The sequence below is a fragment of the Nilaparvata lugens genome, chromosome 11 (genome assembly GCF_014356525.2).
Source record: "Nilaparvata lugens isolate BPH chromosome 11, ASM1435652v1, whole genome shotgun sequence".
NCBI lineage: Eukaryota > Metazoa > Arthropoda > Insecta > Hemiptera > Delphacidae > Nilaparvata > Nilaparvata lugens.
Window position 1 is genome coordinate 12,764,310 of NC_052514.1, and position 16,972 is coordinate 12,781,281.

Sequence of the window (16,972 nt, forward strand, 5' to 3'; positions counted from 1 at the left end):
TACTTATCCTTCATCTATGCTAATAGTCAAAATGAACTGCAATAAAGTTATATGAGTGTTATGACTACTGCATTAACAAATGCCTGGTCAGATTCACATCAAACTGTCAGCATATCATATATAAAATTCATTGATGCTTCCGATTCAACCAATGCTGACACTCCTGACAGTGCAAAGTGAATCTGACCACAGCATTTATTGCAAAAGCGCTTGGAGAGAGAAACAAGAGAAGTACATTTTGTTGAATTTGCATTCTGACTGAGAACCGTGATTTCCAGGATTTTCTCAAGTTTTCCAGTGAGCATTCTCATGTCAGAGTTTTTATTCTTGAAACTGGTTAAACACCAATAAAGCTGTTGACAGAGCTGCTCTGTATCAAATATGTCGCTTTGCGTTGCAAGATCATGATACGCTGGAGTTTAAATAATAATAGGCTTCTTTACTGGAAGAATATATTATTTCCACTAGCCTAGAATGTAGAATTAGCCCAGAATGTATTCCGATGTAATTGGATGAATTCCGAGTCCCATACTTAAAATCCCATCTATTATGGATAAATATTATATCAACTATATATAATAGTCAATTGATGATCAATAACATTGATAATATTTATTGATGTAATCATTACTACCAAAATGCAACGCAAGTATAACGATATGCAACGCAACGATCATAAAACAGGAGCTCTCTCAGCATTGGGTGCTGAAATGTTAATAATTTTCTCCAGTGACTGTGGTGGGTCTTTGAATTATTTCCATGAAGTTTTGCGTTGAAGAGTGTTGCATGATATAGAAATAGAATATCCTCAGTTTGGATTGCTATTAATTTGAATATTTATCAAGGAGTACTGCGTAGTTTTCCATTAATTGGGCAAAACGTATTTCCGCAGGATTCTAGCATCAAGATAATAATTGTAAGTACCGTACTGTAGCCTTCTTCATAGTTTAATGTATTTTATAGAGGGTTTATATTTGAACTTATTTGGAATTCATGCATGTTGTAATTTCCACTATTATAGTGTTCCTTTTTTGGAACAGGCCTAAACAAAATATGTACAGTACCTATTATGTATGGTAGCCTATTTATTATTCAGTAAATAAACTGGAATATTACATTTACTATTTTCATTATTATTTCAATTCTTGAAATAATATTTCAATAATTCCTAAAATAATTATTGTATTTCATTAATGAAATACATATATTTTCATTATTATTTCAATTTTTGATGAATTTTATTATTACTACCGGTCTTCATAGAGAGAGCCCTTTCCAGATTCCGTTTTCTTTCCAGATCATAAACGGTTTCGACTATATTATGAGAACTTCTCTTGAAATTTAAAAAAATGTATCTTTTCAAACTAAAACATTTTATTCCCCATTTCGTTCAGAAATAAAAAAGTAACATTTCTTGTAAATTCGATAACTTGTTTATTTTGGCATTAATTGCGAAAAACCCGCATATTAGAACAGTGATATACTGAATGTATTAAAAAAACTCTAATGGAAAATTCGAAACAGTTTGTGATCTGGAAAGAAAACGGAGTTTAGCACTTCAACAACTCATAACTCGCTTATTAGACCACTTAAAAATTTCAGTTGCCACTTTTTCTCACTCTTATAATGATCTTACAGTTATATTGAAAAAGATTATCCAACTTAAATGAAAATAAAAGGTGTATCGAACAGTCTCAAGGTCTCTCATTACTTAACTTGGAGGGTTAAGTGTAAGAGAGGGCCGGCTGCGTCCTAACTTCGCCCTCCTAGGTTTTTAATAAAGGCAGCGATTCAATTCAATTCAATTCAACTTAGCTACGGAATATGTCTTCGAAAGACGTAAGCCGTCCTATCTCCCAATATTGAAGGCTACGCTACGCTGATGTGGACGGGATTCGTAGCTTGGATTAGAGAAAACATAAGAAGAAATCCCATGGTATTGGGCGTTAATGTTCCAAATTACACTGTCATTCAAGCCGTCAATCCTTTTAGCTTTCTTTCGTGAATCTTATATGTGACGCTGGTATAGTCTCTCATTGGTTTTCTGGTAGAGAGTTAGTGGGGAGGATATTCTTTCCGAAGAATGGACATTGATATGTCCAAAGCTCCGCCAATTTATGTAGATGCATTACAATATAATTATTATCTATAGTTATTATATTACAAATTGCTTTTTCATATCATATACAGTTCAATAATTATTTTCTTAGTCTATATTATGTAAATTCATCTATAATTTTGCTGTATTGTAAGCTATTGTATATAAGTGTATAAGCCAGTATATATTGTAATCTACATAAATAAAGTACTCAATCAATCAATCAAAATAGTGTGCCGTTCTTGCACTCACCTCAACAAAACAGTAATAATTGACAGTAATCGGCTTGAGCTGACAAAAATCGGCTTGAAATTTGGAACATAAGAGACCTTCACCATTGGATATCTTCTTGCGAAATCTTTTCTCTATGATTCAAGTACATTGGGAGATGTAACGTATTTCAGCTTAGCGTAGCAGAGGGACTCTTAAGATTATCCTAGTTTTTTGTACAAGGGCGGATTTAGACTATCGGTGGCCCCATGCGAAACGCATTTGGCGGCCCCCTACCATTTTCAATATTGTAAGCCTGAATTCAAATAATTGAAAAATGCTTTCAAAAAGCATTCTCTATTCTATGGAACCCACAATAATATTGTGTTGTCTGGGCACTAGCCGACATGTTACTGAAACATGAACGTACAGGGTCTGTATAATAAGTAACCGGACTGACATCAAGACATTTTTTATTGGCAAAATATGTATAATTTTTCTTCAGAAATCTTCAGAGTAGTTCCCATTGGAGTCAATAACACGCTGATACCGGATTTTCCAATCCCTGAACTCTCCCTGGAAGTCGGCAACCTCTATGCTGTCTAGAGCCCTCGTCGTAGCACGTTGTACGTTTTCCAGAGTTCCGAACCGCGTCCCCTTTAGTTGTCTCTTGATCTCATGGGGAACAAAAAGAAGTCCGATGGTGCCATATCCGGGCTGTAAGGAGGATATGGCAACGTTACCTTCGACTGTTTGGCCAACTGCTCGGTGTCGAGCAGGCAGTTGTGCGACGGAGCATTGTCTTGATGGAGGATCCATGAATCGGCAATCCTCGGACGGACTCGATGAGCCCGGGCGGTTAATCAACGGAGCACCTCTCTGTAGTACTGGCCGTTCACAAAGAGTTTGTGCCACCCGGCCAAACTGTAAACGGCCAGTACTACAGAGAGGTGCTCCGTCGACTAACCACCCGGGTTCATCGAGTCCGTCCGAGGATTGCCGATTCGTGGATCCTCCATCACGACAATGCTCCGTCGCACAACTGCCTGCTCGTCACCGAGCAGTTGGCCAAACAGTCGAGGGTAACGTTGCCACATCCTCCTTACAGCCCGGATATGGCACCACCGGACTTGTTCCCCAAGATCAAGAGACAACTTAAGGGGATGCGGTTCGGGACTCTGGAAAACGTTCAACGTGCTACGACGAGGGCTCTAGACAGCATAGAGGTTGCCGACTTCCAGGGAGCGTTCAGGGATTGGAAAATCCGGTATCAGCGTGTTATCGACTCCAATGGGAACTACTTTGAAGATTTCTAAAGAAAAATTGTACATATTTTGCCAATAAAAAAATTCCTGAGGTCAGTCCGGTTACTTATTATACAGACCCTATATTTGTTGCAGAGATCTATATGTACTTATCACATTTTATTTATTTATATGGCTTTTATCGGCATAGATATCTTTTTCTCACAATGTGCAACTCTTTGATTCTTCATAAAATATTATCTAACATTTTTGTTAGTTTATTCTTTGACAGGGCGAAATTATATTCATTTTATCCAATTCATTGCTAGAAAACACAAAATATTTACAAAATAGTGAACATATTTTACTCTATAATAGCCTAATAATAATTTGGCTGCCCCAGGCGACCGATTTACTTGCCTGCCTATGTGAAACCGACTCTTTTCATGTAAATTCAACAAATTTCATTATATTTAGTTGGTTCATTCCTGTAATTACCATTCATATTCCAAAAAAATATATTTTTTATTTATCTCCAATCACCATATTGATAATAAATTATCCTAATTAGTCTATAAACAACCAATAACGATTTTGTTCGGGTTTATAGAGAAAATAAATGAATTACAGTAAATCAAGCAATTACAGAGAGTTGAGTTATTTGTGTGTACAAAGAACTAACAATAGATTTGAAAATAATTTTCTTCTCATTATGTGAGACTGAGATACTAATATTTTAAGTAATATATAATCCCCTTTATTATATTGGATAATACATTTTAATGTAATAATGGTTAACATATTTTAATGAGAGACTATGTTTCAAGTATGAGTGACTATAATTTAATTTTTCATAATTTTCTTTTGAATAGCTGGATATCTCAATTTTTTCAGTTTTATTTCAATACATTTCCATATTATTCCATTTAGGTAATTTTATTTCAAATTATCCAGCAATATGGCACTACGCTTACCTCAATTGGAAGAGAGCATCTGTGGCTGTTCATTGAAAACTGCCACTAAATTAATTGGATGGATCTGTGGGGTGAGTTGTCAAGATTTCGAATTTATTTTTCAATTTAGGCTATTAGTTTTTAATAAGAGAATTGTGAGTTTTCTACCATGATAGATATTAACCAGCCACTTTTAGTAAACAAAAAGTTTATAGAATATAATTCATAACGTTTATAGTATTAGTATCATATTCAATAAAGCAGACAAATAATTCAGTTATTATCCTATCTTCAAAAACTATATAAGGATATAACTCTCTCCTTCACTCTATAAAATTATCTCTTTGTGTGATAAATTTTCTGAACGTGCTTTTGAATTCAAAATTTGAAATTTGTCAAACTTACCGAACTTACCAGAAGAAATACGTTTTTAGATAATTTTTACAAAAAAATATACTTTATAAAACAAGACACTTGAAAAGGAATGAATAATAATTCAATGGATTTTACACCAAAGCCACAAAAACAATGTTACATTTTTGGGTCTGGCACTTCTCATAATTAATCCATAGAAATGTGTGTATACTAATCTTCATTAATAACAACTTATATTCTATTTTTATCAATATTATGCTGATGATTTATTTTATATGGACACTTGATTGTTTTTCAGTTGGATAATTAAAATATAAATTTACCTTATCGCTCCCACCTACAGTTTTTCAGTTTTCTCAAAGACAAGTTAGACTTTGGCACTTGAAATTCGAATGAATAAGGCATATTCAAATGAATAAATTCATAATGGAAAGGCAATTGCCCAAAACCCGAGACTAGTTGTGTCTTTGAAAACACAGGAAAAGGGTAGGCCTACTAGTTACCCGAATGAAAAAAATATGCTTATATTACAAATATTATTAAGTTTCGACATGGACAATTAATAGTTTTTTAATTGAATAAAAAACCTACTCACCTATCTGTTCCTAACTAACTCATTCACCCAACTATAATACTCCTTGGCATTCATTTTTTATCCATTCGAATCCATACAATAATTGTATCGATGTTGTATAGTTATTGATAATCATCGAATGAAATTATCTTCAATTACAGGCTCTCAGTACATTTTTACTTCTGATTTTCATTGGAATCCTTTGTGATGAGGGTATGAAAGACATAACTCGCATGCTAGGATTCGATTTAAAAGAGTATGAAGTCTGTTCGAGATGCAGCGGCGACAATTACGACTCCAGTTCTAATTGTAGAACAGTTCAGTATGCCCCTGGTTGTAAGTAGATGATAAATACTCTGAATATATATATCTTTTTTTTCAGTATCTTTTTGCCTTTAATACACTTTTTTTGCTGAGTGTGATTCGCTATGAGCTCCAGTCTTGTACGTGGGTATGAGACGGATGATGATTGATTGATTGATTGAGTACTTTATTTATGTAGATTACAATATATACTGGCTTATACACTTTCATACAATAGCTTACAATACAGCAAATTATAGATGAATTTACATAATATAGACTAAGAAAATAATTATTGAACTGTATATGATATGAAAAAGCAATTTGTAATATAATAACTGTAGATAATAATTATATTGTTATGCATCTACATAAATTGGCGGAGCTTTGGACATATCAATGTCCATTCTTTGGAAAGAATATTAAAAATATCCTCCCCACTAACTCTCAACCAAGCTGTGAAGTGAAAAATTGTGTTTAAAATATTCCCTTCAAATTTCTTTGTCAATAATTGGTCTATTGTTGCAAAACTGCAACAAAAAGCTGCTGCAACAGTCATAGGAAGATAAGTAAAATTTTGAAATTATACATCAAATTGAAGAGAATTTAATGCTCTATGAGTTTATAATCAGCATCAATTGTTTCCATCTTTTGACATGTTTACCTCCTTACTACCCTAATCAGAACTGCAGTGTCAAAAACTGTCTTCCAAACTTTTCCCTCTATGCCCATTTTTGAGCATTCATTGCCTGAACTAATTAATTGTCGACATTTCAATTTCCAAAGATCTCTTCAAAGATGAACAGTTATAATAATTGTAATGGGAATGTTTACTCCCATTAGGAATTCATGACCTAAGGCATGAGTCATTCATTACATTGAAATGAATTTTCTTCATAAAATATACTTTCAATTTAAACTGTACAAGGATTGAGACTAGCTCGGCCTGAAAGTGGTGACCCGCTGAAGGCCAGTTTCTAAAAGAATTTTATTTATCAAGAATAATGAACGTTCATTCAACTATTACAATAGTCAATTTGGATAGTTATGCTATAGAATATTATTTGAATCAAAAACATTATATCGTAGAGTGTAGGCTAATATGTAATTAGATAGAACTTTATTTATCAAGTTATGCTATAGATATGTTTGCTATGTTTGCTATAGATAGTTATGCTATAGAATAATATTTGAATCAAAAACATTATATCGTAGAGTGTAGGCTAATATTGTAATTAGATAGAATTTTATTTATCAAGAATAATGAACGTTCATTCAACTATTACAATAGTCAATTTGGATAGTTATGCTATAGAATAATATTTGAATCAAAAACATTATATCGTAGAGTGTAGGCTAATATGTAATTAGATAGAACTTTATTTATCAAGTTATGCTATAGATATGTTTGCTATGTTTGCTATAGATAGTTATGCTATAGAATAATATTTGAATCAAAAACATTATATCGTAGAGTGTAGGCTAATATGTAATTAGATAGAATTTTATTTATCAAGAATAATGAACGTTCATTCAACTATTACAATAGTCAATTTGGATAGTTATGCTATAGAATATTATTTGAATCAAAAACATTATATCGTAGAGTGTAGGCTAATATGTAATTAGATAGAACTTTATTTATCAAGTTATGCTATAGATATGTTTGCTATGTTTGCTATAGATAGTTATGCTATAGAATATTATTTGAATCAAAAACATTATATCGTAGAGTGTAGGCTAATATTGTAATTAGATAGAACTTTATTTATCAAGTTATGCTATAGATATGTTTGCTATGTTTGCTATAGATAGTTATGCTATAGAATAATATTTGAATCAAAAACATTATATCGTAGAGTGTAGGCTAATATTGTAATTAGATAGAATTTTATTTATCAAGAATAATGAACGTTCATTCAACTATTACAATAGTCAATTTGGATAGTTATGCTATAGAATAATATTTGAATCAAAAACATTATATCGTAGAGTGTAGGCTAATATTGTAATTAGATAGAATTTTATTTATCAAGAATAATGAACGTTCATTCAACTATTACAATAGTCAATTTGGATAGTTATGCTATAGATATGTTTGCTATGTTTGCTATAGATAGTTATGCTATAGAATATTATTTGAATCAAAAACATTATATCGTAGAGTGTAGGCTAATATTGTAATTAGATAGAATTTTATTTATCAAGAATAATGAACGTTCATTCAACTATTACAATAGTCAATTTGGATAGTTATGCTATAGAATATTATTTGAATCAAAAACATTATATCGTAGAGTGTAGGCTAATATGTAATTAGATAGAATTTTATTTATCAAGAATAATGAACGTTCATTCAACTATTACAATAGTCAATTTGGATAGTTATGCTATAGAATATTATTTGAATCAAAAACATTATATCGTAGAGTGTAGGCTAATATTGTAATTAGATAGAACTTTATTTATCAAGTTATGCTATAGATATGTTTGCTATGTTTGCTATAGATAGTTATGCTATAGATATGTTTGCTATGTTTGCTATAGATAGTTATGCTATAGAATAATATTTGAATCAAAAACATTATATCGTAGAGTGTAGGCTAATATGTAATTAGATAGAACTTTATTTATCAAGTTATGCTATAGATATGTTTGCTATGTTTGCTATAGATAGTTATGCTATAGAATATTATTTGAATCAAAAACATTATATCGTAGAGTGTAGGCTAATATTGTAATTAGATAGAACTTTATTTATCAAGTTATGCTATAGATATGTTTGCTATGTTTGCTATAGATAGTTATGCTATAGAATAATATTTGAATCAAAAACATTATATCGTAGAGTGTAGGCTAATATTGTAATTAGATAGAACTTTATTTATCAAGTTATGCTATAGATATGTTTGCTATGTTTGCTATAGATAGTTATGCTATAGAATAATATTTGAATCAAAAACATTATATCGTAGAGTGTAGGCTAATATTGTAATTAGATATAATTTTGTTTATCAAGAATACCGCAATAAACATTCATTTATCTATAACGGTCATTTGAAGGTCATTACGGTCATTATGTAACGGTCATTATGTATACAAGGATTGTAGGCCTACTGTGTACTGCAGTTATAGGACCAAAAATAAAATCAACTGATAACTGAACGGAAATAGTTATATAGGTACTAATAAGTTACATGGCAACTAGGCCTACTGTGCAGTCTACTGCTGTTATGGGACCAAAAATAAAATCAACTGATAACTAACTGAACGGAAATAGTTATATACTAATAAGTTACATGGCAACTAGGCCTACTGTGTAGTCTACTGCAGTTATGGGACCAAAAATAAAATCAACTGATAACTGAACGGAAATAGTTATATACTAAGTTACATATGGTACTTAGTTATATTCTAGACCTTGAGTCTTATAATAAAGAAGAAAAAATATATTCACTAGGCGATAATATTATAATAGATCAATGATGGATCATAACAAAGGGAATACTTATAGACGATTTTAATCCAATATCTGATTTATTTTAGACTCTCTAGCTAACATGGTAAATCTAAGACTATTTCAGATTCCAAAGATTATAAGGGCTCCTCTACATAGACCTACTTCTAGTATTATATCTGTTATTCATGACATTTTGAGATAAATAACAGGTAACAGATTATGTAGGCAATAAATTATCGATTTATTGTACTCTTACATTGTACCGTACTACATCACTGGAATTCATAATTCATGGTATAGTATCTTGAAAAATACATATAAAATCCAGTGGAATTGCCTTTTCTACGAGGTTTCAGCCACGTGAAAGAGGACAATATTCAATAATACATGAACATTTTTGAATAAATTATGGGAAAATATGTGATGGACTAAATTATAATAATTTCAATTCTCATCATATTGATTACGTTACTGATCTAGTTCCCCTATATTATTCTATCACTACCCCTTCAACCATAAATTATCTTTGTCTTCTCATAGATTACATTTACATGCAAGGCTATTAGGCTATCATGTATTCAAAGCAATTCATTTTATTATTCCTCACAGGCTATACAACAGTAAGCATTGACAATAGCATAGCCACTCATAATACACCTGTATTAGAGGTGGCTATGACAATAGTCATGTACATTAAAGGCATAAATACTAACATTCATATAAAACGTGGACTTGATAACTTTTTTACATAATTATCACATACATGCCAGTAGGATATCAGCCCTATTCCTATATTAAGCGAGCAATTTCTGTATTTATTTATATGGTTATATATTTATGTCCAACGGATCTCGTAAACTGCTCTAACGATTTTCACGAAATTTGGAACAGTAGGTTTATGATATAAAAATTCTATTGCACTAGGTACCTATCATCCCTAGGAAATCTCGCTGAAGGACATGAAAAGGATAATAATTCTTCATCCTTGGAAAACAGATGATAATTTCGTCGTCTGTCCATAACAGAAGATGCGAGTATCTGTGTGGGAGAAAGACAGAATTATGTTCAGCTGTTGAATCAATCAGCTTATCTCACGAGAAATATTATCTAGAAATTTTAATCGACTATATCAAAATAATTTGATTTGTTGACATGAGATGGCATATCATTCTAAATTAGAGTATATCATAATTTTCATACAGTATCTTAATTTTACAGTTTTAAGTGATTAGTGAGTGTTATTTTGTTATTCAATTTGGTTTGTGAACAATATAAATTAGAACTTTTCTTTTCAAATGTTTGGACTGGAAATCAAGTGTATGGAACATAACCTACTTTTTGGACTATATTTATAATGTATATAAATCAAAATTCGGGGAAGAAACAGTTTTGGGCTGTGCCTGTAATTTTTCTCAATCATTTAAAAGAATTTGTGTTCTGTTTATCAATAAATAAATAACGAGCGAAGCTTGGTGCCCCGATATTGGACTATTAAGATAGTAATATAATACCCTAGTGCCTAGGGTAGTAGGCTATTAGGGTCATTATTATCTATTAGGATGATACATTTGTAGAAATGTATTATCTAATTTCTATTGAGTTATCAAATAATTTATGTGTTTTTTCAGAACCGACCCAACTTTGTTCATGCCTGGATTATTGCTTTGATTTTTGCGATTTTCATTGATTCGATCACCATAGTCTCATCAATCATTGTGCATACCTACAACCCCTTCTTCCGACTCATCATTCTGAGTAAGTATAGCTCATACCTACAGTAAGAATTCTGGCTAAGTGCCACCTACAAAAAGTAAAAAATTCATACGAATATATTTTGTAATCATAGTAGCCTACAGTATATTATTTCGGAAATCATTCCGGAATTATTACTCCAGTATATTTTGAAATTACTTCAGTCTAAAAGTTTCCGTTTAGTCGTCACTATATACATTGGTGCTTGCAATTTATATTGCAGTTCTGATATTTCAATATATTATTTGGATAGGCTACATGAGAGAAGACCAGAACCAATATCTTCATGCAAAATTTTCTTGTGCTAGATACAGCGTGGTCCAAAAACCTTGTATTTTCGTTTCATTTTCGAGTTTTCAGCTATTTCTGCCAAATCCAGAAATCGGACAGGAAAATTTGTTCTAGCCTTTTTTAGATTATAGAATTCTGAATTAAATGAAATTTAAAATTTGATCCTTGAGGTGTCCTTATGCAACCTCTCCACAAGGAAATACTGAAATAAAGTGCATCTACGGTGGATTCTCATAGAACATAAATCTCATAAACTTATATCATTGTGCTAAATATCAATGTGAGGGCAATGTAGTTGGTGATGATGGTTGAAGCTGAAAATTAGGTGTTTTTCACAATACAAGGAGCATTTTTGTCATGTGTACCTGGAAATATATAGTATATGAAATAGAGCGCTCTACCTGATCTCAGATTGTAGAGCACAAAAATACGCCCAGAGGAATTTTGAAATTATACATCTATAAATGGTAACAATCGGAGGATATTGTTAATCAGAAACTAAAATTTATCATATTTTTTCTTTAAATTTTACTCATTTTTGGGAAATCATAACTCGTCAGTACTCATTAGAGATAGAGAGTTCCGAATGATCTCATTTTATTCAGAATTTTATAATCTAAAAAAGGCGAGAGCAAAGGTTTCTGTCCGATTTCTGGATTTGGCAGAAATAGCTGAAAACTCGATAATGAACTGAAAATACAAGGATTTTGGGCCATCATTCGATGATTTCTAATCATTCGCCAAAGCAGATCCTTCCCTAGCTCGGTAAAGTTGTCAATTAGTACTTAATAACAATGTGGGATTATTAATTAACAAAATATTATCTCGTTCATGATAGTTTATCATTTTTTAATCATTAAAATTATATTTTCTTTTCGAATAGAATACGAGTATGATTGATTATTTTAAACAGTTGATATTACATCAGATATACTAGTATCAGATATCTTCTATAGAAGGCAGTGGCAAGGCAAAGAATAGTATTGGCAATTCTGCTCTCCTATCTTTCTTCATTGCCATCATAACGTGGACCACACTATAGTCAAATGAAGTAACAACTGTATTTGAAGAAAACAAATTTGTCAATTTTATTTATGCAATGAATTGAATTTATTAAATTGATACTGTACTGGTAAATTGATGTTATGCATAATTGAACCTTGATTTCTATATTTTCTGAGTTATGAAAAATTCTCATATTTTATATAATTATTTCGAGAGAAATACAGCTAAACTTGTGATGATTTACAAAGAGATGTTTGGTACTGTATATAAGTTATCATGAATGGCGATATTTTTTCTAAAAAACCTACTTGGTAATTACATATGTACGTAACAACATTCTGTTACTTATGCAATATGCAATCTTGCATAGGCCTTCATATATTATGATAAATTTGAAATTGGATTTCATAAGCAATTTTTGGGTTTTTCAGGCATCAACGTCTATGGCCTGCTTATTGTCAACAGCTATCATCAGACTATGAAGCAAGGACGCATCATTGCTTCTGCTCCTCCACCTGCTTATGAAAACTAAAAAAAATACAACAGCTTGACAAAATGTTAGATTCTCATTTAATTTGCTGTCTTATTAAGTTACATATTTTATTTTTATTATTCTAGTTAAGGCCTACTTGATTTTTGAATATTCAGGGTGTATTGTAAATTATACATTATTCAACATTACTACTGCTACTCCTCTGTCTTATGACAACTGTAATATGAAAAATGTTAATTTCTTTATTAATTTTATGCTATATTACTTATTTTTTTATTGCAGTTAGACATACATGATTTTGAGATATTGTGGATTTGTTCCAAATAATGCATGAAGGTGTCCATAAAATTATTGCTTATTATTCCTCTGTCTTATGCTGAAAACTGTAAAAACTAAACTTGAAAAATGTTTGTTTCTTCAATTTTTTATTTTGATTTCGATTTTTTGTTATACGGTATTACTTCTATTTCTATTTGAGGTCTAAATGATTTTGAGATATTTAGAATGTGCAGTAAAAATAATACTTTATCCAACTCCATTGGTGCCTTTATATTATGACAACTGAAAACCTGAAATTGTATTGACAAAATGTTAGACCCTCTGTTAAAAATGTGTGTCTCTTTATAGATTACTTATCTTATTCAAGTTTACTTTTTTGGAATAATCAGGGTGTACTTAGAATAATACATACATCCTTATTGCTGCTCTTCTCCCTTCTTATATAGCCTACTATAAAAACTGAAAAAAGAAATCCACTTGCACAACAATTTCAATTATCAATTAATATTTTTCAATCAAATCAATTTGTAAATTATTTTTTGGTTCAGAAACAGTCTGGGCATATTCGAAGTATTTATCATCAACTATTGTATGCTATTTTAAAGGTGATTCTTGATCATTTTCAGCCACTCGAATGAGGTTATTTGTCCCGTCCGTCTTATGAAGAGAATAAAGAGTTGAATTCCACATCTTCAGATAGCAATTAATTTCGTGTAATGTTCTGCTTCTATCATTCAATATCACTCAATTTTTAATATTTTTATAATATTCCAGCTTATTTAATTACCGTATGTTATAAGTTTACTAATAAATATATATTATAGTAGCATTTAGTTTACTAATAAATATATATTATAGTAGCATTTTTATCTTAGCCTATTGAGCATTTCTGAGACTATCTAAGAAGTTTATTACATAGCTTTGAATATATGGATCTTATAATAGAAAGCTAAGATGCCCGTAGACTTTATTAGAATTATAATTCATTCAACATTAAAAATTCTTATCTTCTTCTGCAATATAATTAGTATTTATTCAACATTTCAAATTCTCATCTGCGTCTGCTTTCCAATGTTTTCACGATACTTCAGAAGTATGTTTTTACTTTCATTGCCCTACTATTACCATAGGTAAGGAAAGTATTGCTTTCCAAAAAAAATTAAGGTACCCCAATTTCTAAATTTCTATACGTTTTAAGGTCCCCTGAGTCCAAAAAGTGGTTTTTGGGTATTGGTCTGTATGTGTGTGTGTGTGTGTGTGTGTGTGTGTGTGTGTGTGTATGAGTGTATGTGCGTCTGTGTACACGATATCTCATCTCCCAATTAACGGAATGACTTGAAATTTGGAGCTTAACGTCTTTACAATATGAGGATCCGACACGAACAATTTCTATCAAATGCAATTCAAGATGGCGGCTAAAATGGAGAAAATTTTGTCAAAAACAGGGGTTTTTGCGATTTTCTCCAAAATAGCTGCAACGATTTTGATTAAATTTATACCTAGAATAGTCATTGATAAGCTCTATCAACTGTCACAAGTCCCATATCTGTAAAATTTCAGGAGCTCCGCCCCATCTATGCAAAGTTTGATTTCAGATTCCCAATTATCAAAAATACAAAAGCTAATCTCCTTCAAGACATACTGGCAACAGGACAGCCCAAGTTCAAAGCAGAGAAAGTTCGAGAGACAATACTATATGTTATTTTAGTTATTAATTGCATGCGTTATTGCACGCAATCAATAGTTCATTTATTCATTTACAATGGTGACAACTAGTCCAGTCAAGGAAAGATTATAGAAGGAAAAGTTTGGAAGGCAATTTTGACCCCACAGTTTTGTTAAGAGTAGTGAGCGGAGATAGACATATCAAAAGTCTCCATCCCTACCCCTTGTGCTAAGGGGGTGAGGTGGTTCAAAGGTACAATTTTTTGGTTTCTCGCAGATAACTCGAAAACTATTTATCTTAGGGACATAGTTGTTCTATACAAAATTGAAGCTTACATAATTTTCTACAATATTCATTTCTTAACTTCTACTATATCTTTTCTAGTTTTCGAGATATCCACTCTTGAAGGTGTGACATTTCTGAAAAAACCACGTTTTCGTCCAATTTTTTCTATTTATGCTCTTATAACTTTTTAAAAATCGATGGGAATAATCCATGCTTATTATGAGCTTATAGAGCATGAAATTCTCTTCAATTTGATGTATAATTTCACACTTTTACGCATTTCCCTACAATTGTTGCAGCAGCTTTAGTGTTGGGTGTGAAAGCTCCAGTTTTTCAACAATAGACCAATTAACAAAGGAATTTGGAGGGAATGTTTTGTACACAATTTTCGACTTCGCAGCTTTGTTGAGACTAGCTGTTAGGAGGAGAACATATCAAAAGTCCCCATCCCTAACTCATGTGCTAAGGAGATGTGGGTGTTTTAAAAGTTGCATTTTTCAGATTGTTGCTTCCGCGCTCATATGTTGATAACAATGCAATCAATCGACATAACTAACTATTCAAAAATGAAGTTTCAGAAATTCTCTACGCTTTTTGTTCAGTGGTATTCTGCGATATTTCCAAAAGTTCCCTATATATTCGCTCTTGAATGTATGTAATTGTTAAAATAACATATTTTTTGCAACTTTTTGCTCTTTCACTGCTTATAACTTTTCAAAACCATTTATTAATGAAGCTTGAGAAATTCTATACACTTTTGTTCAGTGGAATTTTGCGATATTTCCAACAGTTCCCGAGATATTCGCTCTTGAAGGTGTGCAATTATTAAAATAACAGGTTTTTATGCAACTCTTTGCTCTTTCAGGGCTTATAACTATTCAACAATGCCTCGTAAAAGTTAATGCTTATCGTGGATTTTTAGAGCATTGAATTCTCTTTGAGATGATGTTTTATTTCACTATTTTAAGTTTTCGTTTCATTGTTATAGCAACTTAAATGTAGGGGGTGAAATTTCTATTATTGCAACTAGCGTCAACTCAGTGGTTCTACACCTTCAACAGAGGGGATGAAGATGCGCACTTTTGCTATGTTCACCTACCAACTAGTCCAAATGAAGCTGCAAAGTCAAAACTTGTGTCACAGATACCAGCTTCAAATTTCATTGTCAAATGATCAATATTGTTACAGCATTGGCAATTTCACCCACTACATTAAAGTTGCTATAAAATAAAACGAAAACTTGGAATGGTGAAATAATACATCATTTCAAGGAGAATCTAATGCTCTACAAACCTACGATAAGCATTAATTTTTATGATGCATTGTTGAATAGTTATAAGCCCTGAAAGAGCAAAGAGTTGCATAAAAACCTGTTATTTTAATAATTGCACACCTTCAGGAGCGAATATCTCGGGAACTGTTGGAAATATCGCAAAATTCCACTGAACAAAAGTGTATAGAATTTCTCAAGCTTCATTTATAAATGTTTATATATGTCATTTGAACGCATTGTTCTCAATATATGGAAGCAACAATCTGAAAAATGCAACTTTTAGAACACCCCTCATCCCCTTAGCACATGCGTTAGGGATTTGGAATTTTGATATGATCTCCTCCTAACTAGTCTCAACAAAGCTGAGAAGTCGATCATTGTGTACAAAACATTCCCTCCAAACTCCTTTGTCAATTGGTCTATTGTTGAAAAACTGGAGATTTCACACTCAACACTAAAGCTGCTGCAACAATTTTAGGGAAATACGTAAAAGTGTGAAATTATACATCAAATTGAAGAGAATTTCATGCTCTATAAGCTCATAATCAGCATGGATTATTACCATCGATTTTTAAAAATGTATAAGAGCATAAATAGAAAAAAATTGGACGAAAACGTGGCTTTTTACAAAAATGTCACACCTTCAAGAGCGGATATCTCGAAAACTAGAAAAGATATAGTAGAAGTTGTGAAATGAATATTGTAGAAAAT

The 16,972-nt window shown here is 31.6% G+C and overlaps 1 protein-coding gene across 2 annotated transcripts; it reads left to right on the plus strand.

Annotated features, from left to right (window-relative positions):
- Positions 1-717: 717 nt before the first annotated feature.
- LOC111054608 lies at positions 718-14,056 on the plus strand. Of its 2 annotated transcripts, none has more exons than XM_039437610.1 (5): positions 718-916; positions 4,483-4,597; positions 5,616-5,790; positions 10,846-10,972; positions 12,697-14,056. In XM_039437610.1, exons 3-5 carry the CDS (start codon positions 5,713-5,715, stop codon positions 12,795-12,797), a joined length of 306 nt encoding a protein of 101 aa, XP_039293544.1. In that variant the 5' UTR covers positions 718-916; positions 4,483-4,597; positions 5,616-5,712; the 3' UTR covers positions 12,798-14,056. The 2 variants fall into 2 exon arrangements, with proteins under 2 accessions (XP_039293544.1, XP_039293545.1); XM_039437611.1 differs by having other exon boundaries at positions 4,507-4,597.
- The last annotated feature ends 2,916 nt before the right edge of the window (positions 14,057-16,972 follow it).